This window comes from Heterodontus francisci, chromosome 24, assembly GCF_036365525.1.
Source record: "Heterodontus francisci isolate sHetFra1 chromosome 24, sHetFra1.hap1, whole genome shotgun sequence".
Classification (NCBI taxonomy): Eukaryota; Metazoa; Chordata; class Chondrichthyes; order Heterodontiformes; family Heterodontidae; genus Heterodontus; species Heterodontus francisci.
Genome location: NC_090394.1, coordinates 44,658,685 through 44,674,196, shown reverse-complemented (window position 1 = coordinate 44,674,196; position 15,512 = coordinate 44,658,685). Strand labels below are relative to the sequence as shown.

At 45.3% G+C, this 15,512-nt stretch overlaps 1 protein-coding gene across 1 annotated transcript in view; it reads right to left on the bottom strand.

The window, feature by feature from the left end:
* The window catches only part of flii (FLII actin remodeling protein), a 62,242-nt gene that overhangs the window by 8,866 nt on the left and 37,864 nt on the right, over positions 1-15,512 (bottom strand). The window contains exons 19-25 of the mRNA XM_068056097.1: positions 12,943-13,047; positions 12,579-12,770; positions 11,649-11,837; positions 10,180-10,319; positions 9,624-9,831; positions 5,410-5,564; positions 2,520-2,580 (exon numbers count right to left, since the gene is read on the bottom strand). Coding sequence (XP_067912198.1) covers positions 2,520-2,580; positions 5,410-5,564; positions 9,624-9,831; positions 10,180-10,319; positions 11,649-11,837; positions 12,579-12,770; positions 12,943-13,047 — 1,050 coding nt within the window. The remainder of the gene's footprint in view (positions 1-2,519; positions 2,581-5,409; positions 5,565-9,623; positions 9,832-10,179; positions 10,320-11,648; positions 11,838-12,578; positions 12,771-12,942; positions 13,048-15,512) is intronic.

The window sequence follows — 15,512 nt, the reverse complement described above, 5'->3', positions numbered from 1 at the left end:
AGTCATAGAGGATGTCATTTGTAACTTTAGTAAGAGCCATGGCAGGGGCAGAAACCGGATTAGTGGGATTCAAACATGGAGTTCCGGGAAAGATGGGTATGGATTTGGGAGGCGACCATACATTCAAGGACTTTAGAAAGGACAGGGAGGTTTGAGATGGGGCAGTAGTTTGCAAGGATGGTGAGGTCAAGGGTTTTTTTTTTTTGAGGGGGGTTGTTGTACTCCAGAAAGCCAGACAGTGAAGGTTAGAACTGGAGTCAATCTTTACACACTTTTATAAGATTTTATTTACAAAGATGCACATTACAATCATGTACCTCCTAACACAACGATCACAGTTTCAATCTGCTCCTACTTTTAGGGGCACAAGTGAATTCCCAGTTAATGCTCACTATCCGTGATGGTGGCAGATTTAAAAGGAGAGACGGACAGCACCTGAAAAGAACTGTTAACAATATTAGCTAACATGGGGACCCGGAGGGGAAGTTGGGTGGTCAGCAGTTTAGGTTTGAGGGACCAGGTGATGGATCTCATGGACAAGATGACCTCAGTGAAGGCATGAGGAAAGATAGGAGAGAAACCAGAGAAAGATGAGAGTTCAGGACTAGGGCAGGGGGAAATTTAGAGGATGTTTGACTAGGGAAAGGGAGGGAAGCGGTAGAGGCAGCTGATTGGAATGTCTCAACCTTAGTGAAGAAGTCCTTGCACTTACTGTTGGAGATAAGGGTGGAGAAGACAGGGGATGGGGGTTTAAGACAGTTTGTAGTAGAGGAGAGAAGCCAGGGGTTTGCTTTGCATTCCAGAATGATCCTGGAAAAGTGAGCAGTTTTAGCAGACAAGAGCAGGATCTGATAGTGCTTTAAGTGTTCCAATCGGATCTGGTAGTGAATATCTAAACCAGTTGTCCCCCATATCCTTTCAAATCTTCACCTCTAGGATTTAAGGGAGTGGAGATGAGGGCCATGACAGGGGAATGGCCAGGGTGAGAGAGAGAGTAATAGTTTTATTGGGGACTAGGGCATCAAGGGTGGAGGTGAGGGCACGGTTGAGCAAATCAGTAGTTGCAGAAATGTTGCGGTAAATGGAGGCTAGACAGGATTTTGAAATTGCAGTTGTAAGTGAGGTGAATAAGGGGAGAGTTTTTTTTCTAGGGGTGGATAGAGAAGGAGGTAGGATTGGGATGTTGGAGGGAGATGTGGTTGGAGACTGATGCAAGGAAGTGATCAGCAATGGTCTTAACTGTGACTGATACAATGGGAGTAGAGGGATCACGCGAGATGGCAAAGTCAAGGTGGGTGGCCTTGAGTATGGATTGGCGAGTTTACATGGAGGGAGAGGTTAAGGGAGGATAAGAGGGCACTGAACTCAGAGGGGAGAGAGAGCATGATGAGTTGAGATGGAGGTTGAAATCACTGCAGATCAGAAGTCATTCGGTGCACAGGCTGAGGGAGAAAAGCAGTGAAGATATCCTCCAATTAAATATTGAGAAGACCGAAGCCATTGTCTTCAGTTCCCTCTACAAGCTCCGTTCCCTAGCCTCCAATTTCATCCATCCTCCCGGCAACTGTCTAGGCTGAACAAGACTGTTCATAACTTTGGTGTCATATTTGACGCCAGGATGAACTTCAGAACACATAACCACACCATCACTAAAACCGCCACGAAGACTGTTACTATTTCCACCTCCATAACATCACCTTCCTCCCATGCCTCAGTTCATCAGCTGCTAAAACCCTCATCCATGTCTTTGTTACCTCTAGACTTGACTATTCCAACTCACTCCTGGCCAGCCTCCCACATTCTACGCTCCATAAACTTGAGGTCAACCAAATCTTTGCTGCCTGTGTCCTTAAACCAAGTCCTGTTCACCCAACACCAATGTTCCCTGTAGACTGCATGCACAAACAGCCATTCAGCAACCCAGAAGTACATCGTAGGCTGCTCACATGTCACCCCCTTTAAGATAGCATGTGTGCTACTAAATTTAATGGGGACATTCCCCATCACCCTGTGCTCACAGACCTACACTGACTCCCAGTTAAGCAATGCCTCAACTTTAAAACTCCCATCCTTCTTTTCAAATCCATCCATGGCCTCACCCCTCCTCCAGCCCTCTAATTCTGGCGTCTTGAATATCCCCAGTCTTAATTGCTCCAGCAATGGTGGCCATGTCTTCAGTTGCCAAGGCCTTCAGTTGCCAAGCCCTTAAGCTTTGGAATTCCCTCCCTAACCCTCTCCACTTCTCTACTCTCCTTTAAAAAGCTCTCTCTTTGACCAAGCTTTTGGTCATCTGTCTGAATATCTCCTTATGTGGCTCAGTTTCAAATTCAGCTTTCTAATGCTCAGTGAAGTGCCTTGGGATACTTTATGATGTTAAAGATGATGTATAAGTGCAAGTTGTTTTTGTAGCCAGCAGCTACACAATACGCACACAGGCCCGGCCAGGGTTTACGCACAGACAGGCAGGTGGAGATTAAGCTAATATAACTTTTAATTTGCTCACAATATTTAAGCATTACCTTAAGGATGTAGCAAAACTCAGAGTTCAACATACTGGAATCTGTGCTGATCTGGATACACCTGCAAACAATAAAGATTAAAAAAAATATAAAAGACACAAATCTTTCTAGATCATCCTTGTCTGGGCATTGCCATCGAATTCTAAGCACAGCTGAGACAATATGTGCAAACCTGCTCTCAGCAGTTCTGTAACAGACTCCCAGGAGGCTTTTGGTGACCTGCCCTCATGTTGTAGGGCGAGGAGTGCTCCCGCCCTCCGTAAAAAATATCCACAGCAAGGCCCAACATTTGAGAGTGAGCTCCAGAAATAAGCACAAATTCTAGCACTTTGCTGCACTAAGCCCTCAATAAGGTACTATAAAGCATATTCATGACTAAGGTCGGAATACGTGGAGTCACGGACAAGTAGCAGAATGGATAGCAAGCTCACTACAAAATAGAAAAGAGATTGGCAAATGGTGGGAAGTGGTGTTCCAGAATGATTGGTGCTAATTAGCTAATACAAAGGAGGACTCACAAAATACAAGAAAACATTAATAAATTTGCAGTACAGGCACATTATTTGAAAATGAACCTCAATATAGATAAGTGTTTGGTGATACATTTTGGTAGGAAGAATAAGGAGGCCACAGATTCCTTGGAAAAGAAGTTTATAAATGAAGTAGAGAAATCTGGGGGCAACAGATATACAAATCACTAGAAGTAGCTACGTGGGTTAATCAGACCCTAAAAAAAAAAATCAAGCAAAGCACTGGGGTTCATTTCTACAGGGTTAGAACCGAAAAGCAGATAAGTCACGTTAAACTTGTACAGAACCCTGGGCGAGACCATACTTGGAGTACTGGGAACAGTACAGCAGAGGCACATAGGTGCAACAAACTTTACAAGAATGATACCAGAGCTGAAAGGTAATACCTATCAAGAAAAATTGAACACGTTGAGGCTCTTTTCTCAAGAAAAGACAAGGCTGAGGAGTGACCTGATACAGTTCTTCAAGGTTATGAAAGGGTTTGATTGGGTAGATAAGATGATAATTCCACTTGTGGGCGAGACCAAACTAGAGGCCATAAATATAAGATAGTCACTAATAAATCCAATAGGGAGTTCAGGAGAAACTACCCATAGAGCGCTGAAAATGTGGAAACTCGATATCACAAGGAGTAGTTGAGATAAACAACATAGATGCATTCAAGGGAAATCTCACTAAGCACATGAGGGAGAAAGGATTAGGAGGATATCTTAATGGGTGGATACGCTGCAGAAATTTGTCAAGGCTCCCTGATATCCAGTGACCACTTGGATGCGGAGGGAAACCAGGTTGGACTTGGCTGTGATGACCACTGAGATCAGCACTGCCAGACACACATGAAGAATAGCCAGATATTTGCCAGCACCAATGGAACTGGACCACAGTGACAGCCAAGCCTTTGCAGAAACAATGGGCTGAATTTTGTATAGGAGGCGGGGCTCCCGGCGCCAGGCCAAAAAGGCGGTGGGAACCCCGCCTCAAGATTTTCACAGACCCCACCCCCAGCAATCCACCAGCGTTTTTCAATTGAAGATTCACAAGCTGGGATTCCTGTCTCTTTAAAGACAGGGATCCCGCCTCAAAGAGGTGCTGGCCAATCAGGTCCCGAACCGTAGAGGCCTCGGATCCAGGCCCATCACTGGAACCCCAGACAAGAGGCAGGGGAGGCGGGGGCACCAGGGTCAGTCCTGAAGGCCCCTGCTAGGGGGCAGAGGCCCCCACCACTGCTGGTAAAAAGACAGTGGCAGCGGGAAGTAGCCCTTAATAGGCCACTTAAGGGCCTCAAGTGGCCTCTGAGCAGCAAGGCCGTCATCTGTCTCTCCCACCCCTAGGAAGATCGCTTGGCGATGAGCCCTACGCACCCACCGCCACAATACTCTGTGCCGCCCCTCCCCCCCCCCCCACCGCCTTCCCCCCTTCAGAGGGGCCCATAAAATCTCAGCCAATAAATACTGCAGAGTTTGGTTGTAATTTGCTTCTGCTTTTAACCCCCCCCCACCATGCCATTCCCCCCGCACAAACCCCCCAATGCTGCTCTCCCCTCCCCACCATGCTGCTTCCCCAGCTCGCCTCCACCCTGTGCACTCTAACAGAACAGATGTGTCATGTGGCTGATGCAGGACCACATGTGGTCCCAAGAAGTAATAATTTTTATAAGTTATTAATTAATTTTGCATTAACTATAGTTACAAGTATAGGTCAGAGGCTGGGCACTATGACAAGTGACTCACCTCCTGACTTCTCAAAGTCTCTATCATCTACAAGACACAAATCAAAAGTATGATGGAGTAGTCTCCATAAACCTGGATGGGTGCAGCAGCAACAACAGTTAAGGACCAGAACAAAGCATTTTGCTTGATGGTGTCCCCTGCCACTGGACTCAATCTCCACCCTGTCCCCCACTGGCGCACTGTGGGCGCAGTGTTTATGATCTACAGGATGTCCTTCACCAGAACCTACCTCCCTGTGACCTGTACCACTAAGAAGGACTAGGGCAGCAGGTGCTTGGGAACACCATCACCTACTAGTCCCACTCCAAGTCACAAACTATCCAGACTCAAACATGCATCACTCTTCCTACCTCATCACCGGGTCAATATCTGAAATTACCCACCTAACACCTTCACTACTCAGACTGCAGTGCTTCAAGGAGTTGGCCCATCACCACCTTTTCAGTACAACTAGTGATGGCCAGTAAATCCAGCCTCACCAACATCACCCACATTCCAAAAACAAGTAACAAGATAAACCTGGGAACAGGTTGGTCACTCACCTTTTCGAGCAGAGTTGGTGTACAGTGTGGAGAAAGAACACAGGGAAAGGAACAAAATGTATTGAAAGTTAGATTTACAAAGCCTCACCTGGAGCAGAGGGCACTACCATTGGTGCGAATGTGATAGAGACTGGGTTGCAGACCATTCTCTGGGGTCTTTCTCTTTCCTTTGTGAATAATGAACTTTCTTTTGAAGTGAGAAAGAAACTTCAGGTTCTCCTGCTGCTGGGTCATCCGCACCACCTGACACACACAAACATGAAAATAATCCACCATTTCACTTCTCTTTCCTCCCTTCCATTTCCAAGACCACACGCAACATCTACGCTACCATGTACCAGCATGGTTCTAGCAGCAACACACACAATTATACCCCCTCCTTCCCTTCAAATCGTGTAATAGGGTTGGCGGCTCAGCACGATACCTTCATTGAAGCCCTATAACCACAGGTAATCCTACAGTCCATCAAATGTGAAAGCGAAATAACTTAAGGATTGATGAGGGCAGAGTTTTCTAGAGCTCTACCACACTGTCACAGGGAAACTCCTAATTTCAACATTGTTCCCATAGCTGGGGTGGCTCATCTAGCCTCTCAAACTCAATAGAAAACTCATCACCAAAGAGATGATCCTTCTCTCACTCTGGTGTCCAAACTGTCCCTTCATCACAACTATTTTGTTTATAGTATAGGGAAATGGGGCTGTGAATAGCTCTTTCAGAGATCCAGAACAGGCTAGTGGCAAAGGGTTTCCTTGTGTTCTGTAAAGTTCTATGAGTCTAAGTGCGCTGCCTTGTGGAAGATGGGAGTGCTCCAGTCTAATGACTCAAATCAGAGTGTGCCTGCTCTTTCCCCTTGTATAAATTTACTGCAAAAGCACAATACATCACACATACATGCCAACCTACAAAACAGCTTCAAAAAACCTCTCCACACCATTATATAGCTAAATCCCCCACATCAATTTGATGGGTAACAACTGAAACCAGGTAGATCATGCCTGGCCAGACAGTAAAGCAAAGATGTGCACGTAAGGTAAGGTAAAGTTAGCAACTGCCCACTCTCCTGGTTGTGCTGTTGGTGTGGGGATATGGAAAATAGGCAGTGAATAGGGGGCTCAAAAAGCTGCTCATCAATGTGAAACCCAGGTCTTTAGAGACTTCAAAGCACTGTCCAACTGAAAACAACGAAGCTCACTCCAGAGGTTCAAGTGAGAAGGAACTTCTGATCTGACTTTTAGGTGTAGGTGTCAACTGATTTACTAATGCTTCAGCATGACACATGATACATAAACAACAAACCTGCGGGGAGATTTTTTTCTGGGTCCTATTCAATGAATTTATAATTTTGCTGCAAACAATGCGAAGGAAATTGTGACTCCAAAAGTGTTCAATTAGGGTTAGACGTGGACCCACTTTATTAAAAAAAAAATACATCCTGAACTAAACCAAGCAAGAGAAACTGATGGGTTTCTCCTCCTGATCATTATCTTGGGACTTTCTAGTGCAAAGTGCTTATGTACGGACATTGGGTCAGGATATGATTGTGTGGGGTATCACTGGTGAGCCCAGTTGAACAGCATGCCAAATTCCATTGTCTAGGTTCACACACTAATTACGACCACTGTGGCAGGGTAGCAAGGAACTGCTGGCTCCTGTGGGACTACTGAGATAACTCATTCTCCAGTCAGAAAGGGAAGTCACATTCAAAGGTGATAAACGACTGCAATATTCAAGTAGTGTAGTATTTATGTACCAGACTAGTAATCCAAAGGCTTGGACTAATAATCCACAGAATGAGTTCAGATCCCACCATGACAGTTTGAGAATTCAAGTTGTTTTTTTTTTAAAAAGGTGGCATCATGAAACTGTCGGATTTTTTTACTTAGGGAAGGAAACCTATCTTTACCCGTTCTGTTCGGTACGTGACCCCAGTCCCACACCAACATGGTTTACTCTTAATTGCCCTCTGAAGTGGCCAAGCAAGTTACTCAATTGTATCAAAACACAGCAAAGAATAACAAGGAAACAACAGATGGAGCATTCTGTTACAGCCTCTGAATTGAATGAGGACATGAAGAAGACACACTCAGTCCAGCCAGCCCTGCAAACTAACATCTGGGGACTTAAGCCGAGTCTCACAGATCATACCCATCAGCCAATGCCCTAGGCTCTTCCATCACCATTCCTGGGCATGTCCTTTCCCAGTGGCAAAACATTCGAGCACAGCACTATACACAATGGGAATAGCTTTGGGAGTCCTTAACACTGACTCCAGACCTCTTGGAGCTTCATGGCTTCAGGTCAAACATGGTCAAGGTAACATCTTGCTAATGACTACCTACCATCCTCCCTCAGCTCAAGAATCGCCATCACCAAGCATGGCTCGGTAGTAACACTGCTGACCAAGCCCTGAAGGACATAGCTGCCAGATTGGGCTTGCAGCAGGTGAGGAGAGAACCAACATATGGATTAACTTAATTGGCCTTGTCTTCTCTTATCCACCTGTTCCAGATACATCTGTCCATGACAGCACTCGCAAGATTGACCACCACACAGTCCTTGTGGAGACCAAGTCTCGTCTTCACACTGAAGATACCTTCCAGTGTGTCGTATGGCACTATAATTATTCTAAGTGGGACAGGTTAACAGATCCAGCAGTTCAAAACCTGGCATACATAAGGCGCTGTGGGCCATCAGCAGAATTCAATTCCACAATAATCTGTAACCTCATTTATTTTTATTATTTGTTTTTGGGATTTGGGCATAGTTAGCAAGGCCAGCACATATAATATTGCTCATCTCTAATTGCCCTTGAGAAGGTGGTGGTGAGCTGACTTCTTGAACTGCTGCAGTGCGTGCAGTGAAGGTACTCCCAAAGTGCTGCTGGTAGGGAGTTCAAGGACTTTGACCAGGTAACAATGAAGGAATGGGGATATATGTCCAAGCCAGGATGGTGTGTTAAATAGGGATGATGGTGTTCCCGTGTGTCTGCTTCCCTTGTCCTTCCAGGTAGTAGTAATTTTCAGTATGTGGGCATAGACTGCTTCATTACCCAAGGAATTGCGAATGGAACAGAACACTGTACAGTGAACATCCCCATTCTGGATGTCTGTAGGGATCAAGGGGAAAAGTCTTCAGTGGCTGGAGCAATAGTTGGCACAAAGGAAGGCAGCTGTTGGAAACTGATCATCTCAGCCACAATATTCCTTAAGACAGAATCCTAGGCCCAACTATCTTCAGATGGTACATCAATGACTTCCCTTCCATGTGCTGTAACCATTCTATGATAATTGGAGCAGAACACTCAATTACTCAAATAATGAAGCAGTCCATACCCATGTGCAACAAAACCTGAACAACAATGAGGCTTTGGCTGATAAGTGACATTCGCATCACACAATTCCTGGGAAATGACCATCTTCAACAAGTCATAGTTTAACCACCTCCCATGACATTCGTAGCATTACCATCTCCGAATCCCCTACCAACATCCTGGGGGTCGCCACTGATCAGAAATTCAACTGGACCAGTCACATAAATGCTGTGGCTACTAGAACAGGCCACAGGCTGGGTATTCAGCAGCAGGAGGCTCACCTCCTGACTCCTCAATCACCACAAGGTACAAGTCAGGAATGTAATGGAATACTCTCCACTTGCCTGGATGGGTGCAGCGTAAACAAAACTCAAAGTTTGACACCATCCAGGACAAAGTAGCCTGCCTGTTTGGCTCCCCATCCACCACTTTAAACATTTACTCCCTCCACCAACACACTGTGGCTGCAGCGTGTTCTATCTACAGGATATAATGCAGCAATTTTTCAAGGCTTCTTTGGCACCACCTCCCAAACCTGCGACCTCCACCACCTAGAAAGACAAGGGCAGCAGGCGCATGGGAGCGCCTTCACGTCGAAATCATCTCCCCTTCCAAGTCACACACCACCCTGACTTGGAAATATATCGCCATTCCTTCATACTCTCTGGATCAAGATCCTGAAACTCCCCAACAGCACACAAACTGCAGTGGTTCTAGGTGGTGGCTCATCATCACCTTCTCACTAGCATCTAGCGATGGGCAATAATTGCCAGCGACACCCACACTCCAAGATTGGGGGGAAAAAGCATAGCTCGCTCACCACTGGGAGCGCAGGATACCTGTTATGCCTCAGGAGTCAGTGTCTTCAAGATGTGAGAAAAAAAACACAAATTTGTCTCCTACCATTTTAAACCTGCGCTGACAGACAATCCCAAATATGAAAGCCTTTATTATATACAATTTCATATTGAGAATGCACAACTTTTTACCTCTAGCTTGCCAGGGAAAAGGCTCTCAAATTTCTTCTGCAGGCTGAAGGTGAAAGTTAGCCAGCCCATGTTGGAAGCCTCTCGGCCCTGCCAGAAGTACACCACGCACTGAAAGTCTTCCTCCTGCTGTTTTTCTTCTTCATCCCCATCCTCTTCCATCTTCTCTTTATCCTTCTGATCATCTTCATACTCCACTGGAACCCAGTACCTGAACCAAACAAATGCCAAGGAAGGCGGAATGTTTACAATAAGTGTCATTCTCAGATAGGACAGGGGATTGTGGGTGGGGGCATGGCAGGGAAGTGACCTGAAATCGCAGCTTCCTCTCTCTGCAACAGAGATAAATGAATTGATATTGAAAAATTCCTCATGGGTGCAACTGATAATGAGTACAGAACTGGGAGAAAGTAAGGTGTAGGTAGCAATTCAATTGAGTAGTTCAAATGATTGTCATAGACTATTCAAGCTTTGTACTTGCAGTTTATGATGTCAGAGAATTAAATGAATGCTTGTGCAGTTATCTAGTCCAATATATAACTCCACTTTAACTGGTTACCTGCAAAGAAAGACATAACAGTCTTGCGTGTAAAAATGACCAAAATCTTCTTCAGGGAGGCGCGCAAATTTCTTTCCTTCCAGCACAAATCCTTCCATTCCATCCAGGTCCTCGTTCCACTCCTCCATCAGCTGCTCAGCCTGAAGGTAGAAACCAAGACTCAACTGCATGCTAAACAAGCTGTATCTCATCTGCATCAACAAACAGCAAGAAAGGCTTGCAGGGTTAACACAGCCTGTATTTTTAATTCATTCATGAGCAAGTAATTTTTAGAAAGCTGCATATCTCCAAAACGCTACTGCTACAACTAACAGGATACAGAACTACGCTACAGAATTAAACACAGGAACATTAGCAGGCCAGTCAACCCCTCGAGCCTGTTCTACCATTCAATTCGTTCATGGCTGATCTGTACCTCAACTCCATTTACCCACTTTGGTTCCATATCCCTTAATATTCTTACCTAACAAATATCTATCCATCGGTGTACAGGCACATTTACTAATTAACTCTGCCTCATTATACAAAACAAGATCTAAAATAGTCTCTTCTCTGGTTAGTTCCTTGACGTACTATTCCAGGAAACAGTCTCGAATACATTCCATGAACTTGTCCTCCAAACTACTTTAACCAAATGGATTTGTCCAGTCAACAAGAAGATTAAAGTCCTCCACAATAATTGCATTCCTTTTGTTACATGCTCATCTTATTTCTTGATTATTACTCTATCCAACAGTATATCTACTGTTCGGGGTCCTAAAATTACTCCCACCAGCATTTTCTGACCCTTGTTATTTCTTACTTCCACCCATACTGATGCTACTTCCTGCTCTGCCAAGCCAAGATCCTTCTTCAATACTGTCCTATGTCATCCTTTACAATCAGGTCTAATCCTCCATCTTTTCCATTTTGTCTGTCTTTTCAAAACATCAAGTAACCTGGAATATTTAGTTCCCATTCTTAGTCACAGACTTGGTTATAGGATTTTCAGCAGCCTAATGATACAAGGCATTGACTAAGACACAAGTAAATGTTGTTTGTCCATCATCACAGCTAAGGAATGGTTTGTGGAAGAAAAACAGAAAGCTGCGGGGGGTGGGGGGGGGGGGGGGGGGGTTTGCTGGGAGGCAGAATGCAGGGGTACCGAAGATGCAAGAATCTTTCACCTCACTACAATCAGTCATCAAGTTACAAACTAGCATTCAAGATAATGCCCGAATCGCATAGAAATCTTGGACACTTGAACCTTATATTCACAAAATACTCTTGGGAAATATATGGGAATCCATTCCAGAAGGAAGCAGCACAGATATTAAAAGTGACTGCACCATTACTGAAGATGCAGCCTAACAAAGGTTTCTTGATGGGCTCCTGCAGTCAGGATCTTTTTAATAAACCTCCTCCTCAACCCAAGCTAATCAATAGCGATCACTCCCTCCCACAGTTCTAAGTGTAGTCACAGCCAGTACCTCAGAGAGTGGCATTGGTGGCTGCCGTGGCAGGAAGAGGGCAGTCAGATCTGCTTTAATCTGGTCTCCCTTCTCTGCATCCTTCTTCACTTTACCCATGAGACCCTCTTTCTTCAGCACGGTCTCTGCATTCGTTGTATAATCCACTTTCAGAATATCATCCCAGTTCCGGAATTTAGACTTAAACACCTTGTTACAAATAATGGATTACATTTGTTAGAGAACAGTCATGAACATAATTCAATTCAATCAAGAACAAGTGAACACTGACAGATCACTAATCAGGTATAGAAAACAGCCTGCACTTTATTCATGCTTCAATGTCCTACTGCACATCAGCAATACAATCCCCATCTAGGAGCTTCTAAAGACTATACCAAAAATTTGATATCTGACAGCAAACAAAAAAGGACAAGAAAAAAAACTTCCTTTAATCTAATTAGTAACATTACAAGACCACTCCTTATAAAGTCAAACAAGGTGTCCAAATGGAAGTTATACCAACAGCTTTCTAGCCCTCTCCCACTGCTATTTGTACAGGTTCCCATGTCACTTGCGAATTCTGGGAACACAGTGATTCTGATGAGATATCTCACAGCTATATCAATCAGGCAAACTGATTGTTCAAAGTACAGACAGACATTACCCCACACCCCCGACCCCCCACCAACCCCAATATCTACATCACTGTGTTGAAATCAAGATTCCTCGTATCATCTCCCACTCTAGTTCATTCTTACCCAGGATCTCAAAACAACTGTCCTCATCTCACCTTCCTACCACAATCTACAAACTATTAAACTATTAAATCCAAAGCTTGCTGTCACTTAAGTCATCTTTGGATAAATTATACTTGGCCACGATTAAACTGGTTTCCCATTTCTTTCCTGCACATTTCCAAATCGAACCCTAAACCAGCAGGTTTCCTACTTGACACTCTGTCCCCTCCAGGTTTCGGATAACAATAGCGTGTTTGGGGCGGTGTAACATGCCACACAACTCCTGTCCCAGCTTCAGGGCCGCAGCTCTGACCAATCGCGGAGACTTGTGTCCAATCCAGATGAAGACATCTGACCAGCAATCTAGAATATAGACGGATCGTGTATCCAAAAGACTCTGGACCTGAAATGAAGAGTAATTTTTCTCAGTCTGAGCAAGGATATCAATATGACACTGGACCTTTAAATGGGTTTAATTTTACACAGTAACCAAGCCTAGGTCTAAAAAAAAGCTAATCTATTACTAGTCAGTACCATCCAGAATTTAAGACCCATAAAGGGAAGAGTCACTGTACCAGTCTCAGTTCTGGCACCAGATCAATCTTCGGCTTCACTTTGTGCTCCACGGAGAGTTTGTAATTAATCTGAGGAAGCTCCAGGTATCCAAGACCTAAGCCAACCTGAGGGAACAAAAGCAATTTTATTTTTAACACCTGTATTGTACTAATTGTTGGCCTCTTACCATCTCCACTCCACCTTCCAACTCCAAAATCCTTCTCAGTTAAGTAAGGAAAACAGTCCAGTGTAAGAGCATCGATATCACTGCTTCATCAAGCCACCAAGAGCTATGATCGAATGATTGAGGAAGACAGCTCCTTCATTCACTTCACACCAATATCTCATGCACTTTCACTCTCCCATAGTATCCATATTAGATTAATCTGAGCATTTTACACTGATGCTCCTTTGACCTGAGGCTGCTGAGAAACCAGTCTGTCAGTTTAACACCCATTCTGCATCCCAGTAATGGGGTTTTTCACAAGTACACAGTGACCGCTAGACAATCCAAAAACTGGTTCTTCCTAATGAAATTTAAGTCACTGCATCAGAAAGCATAGAGAGAATAGCACACCAGTAATGGTGTGACACTAGATCTGCTCATGCAATTCATGAGCAATGCAGGTGAATGCGTCACTCTCACACACACACACACACGCCCCCTCGCAAGGGCGCGCACCCTCACACGCGTGTGCACTCACAAAGTGAAATATACCCAGTTGCCAGATGTGCACTTACCTTGAAATATGAACATTTCTCACAGATTTAATGGATTTCATCTAAAGTAGTGACATATTCAGGGGTTGAATACTACAGTTAGACTGCTGAACATGCATTGAAAAGTACAATATATTCTCTGATGACTTCGTAAGTAAATTCATCACCTGATACTGAGCTACACGGGCCAAAAAAGCTCCAAACGATCCCCCCTCTCAGCTCAATTACTGGATCTCAATACAAGTAATGTAGGACTGTTTGAACTAGTCCTATTATTCAAGAGGAGGTGTGAGGGGGGTTGGCAATATTCCCTCTAATTTTGGCTGCGTTTGCTGACAACGCATCCACTAGGTGGCACAGTACTGACATATGCGCAAATGCAACCTCATCCACTGAAAAGTCACTGTCTGCAACGTCTCAGGAAGCTGCCAGTAATAAAAATGATGCCGCTCAATTTGGCACAAAAAGCAAATTAAACCCAACCCCCCTCAATGGCTGCAATCGCTGCCTCCATCCCACCCCAACAGTATCCCACTCCCTCCTGCCATAGAGCTTCTCTTCACCGCTCTCTCCCGCGCCCGTCTGCTCACCACTCGCTCCTTGCCTTAACACTGCCCCTCCTCAGCCACACGCTCCCTACCCCGCTGCTGCCTCCCCCTTGGCCACTCGCTCTCTGCTTCACCGCTGCCTCCCCTCGGCTGCTCATGCCCCGCTCCCCCCCACCCGCTTGCTCCCAGCCTCGCCACTTCCCCAACCGCTTCCCCCCCCCCCCCCACTTTGGCCGCTGGCTCCCTGCTTTTCCCCCCACTCCACCAATCTTTCCTAGCCTCACCGCTTCCCACATCTCGGTAGCTCACTCCAATAAGTCACCCCTCAGTTGCTCACTGCATCCTCGATGATTTCTTCCCCACCACTTCTCCAGGCGGCGCAACAGGAAGCAATCAGCCGAGGGGGGTGGGAAGCGTGTATCCAAAGCAGGGTACTTTTGGGGGGGGGAATGGAGGCAGCGAGTGCAGCCATTGAGGGGTGAGGCAATGCTCGGACATCATTAGATCTGGCATCATTGCGTGGTGACATTGGTGCACGCATGCGCACATTCATATTGGCAAACTGGCAAATGTTCGGTGCACCGATGGTGTTGGCAATCGCTCTACGCATGCCCTGCGCTGTCAGGAAATACTCTATTTGAAAAATGCTTGAGGTCCTACAAACTACCTTCATGGGGAAAATCTGTACAATTTAGGACCATTGCGCACATTGCCAGGGAGAAACTTAGCACCGAGGGCTAAACCAACATAGATAAAAATCCATAACGCACCATGACCTGAAGCTGGCCAGGTCAGACAAAGCTAATGCCAAGTCATGTAAGGGATCAACAGGCATCAGCTGCTGCCTTATCCCAATCCTGGTCACATGCCACAACAATTAGCAATGACCTACTGTGCACTGAAACTCCCTACCAGCAGAGGCTCTCGTGAGCAAGTGACCCTGAACACATGCAGGCATGCACAAGATCAAAAGGCACGTACAGGCACATATGTGCACACATGCACAGGCTTGCAAACAATGGCTGTCCCAGTGGTTTTCTTTTAAAAATTACTTAACTCGATATACCAGCTGAGACACAATGGGTCGACTGGCCTCCTTCTGTGCTATATGATTCAATAACCTGATTATAAACATTGTTAAACAGATCTCCAGACTCTTCCCTGGACTGAATATCAGAGCATCAGGGTGCAGAAGTGCTGTAGTGCTGGGATGCAGATGACAGTCCAAAAGAAACAGAGTTCCTAGTCTCCATACTGTTACTGTGTAGAGGCACCAAATAGAAGCCAAACAGTTCTACAATTAGAGGGAAGGACAGAAGTCA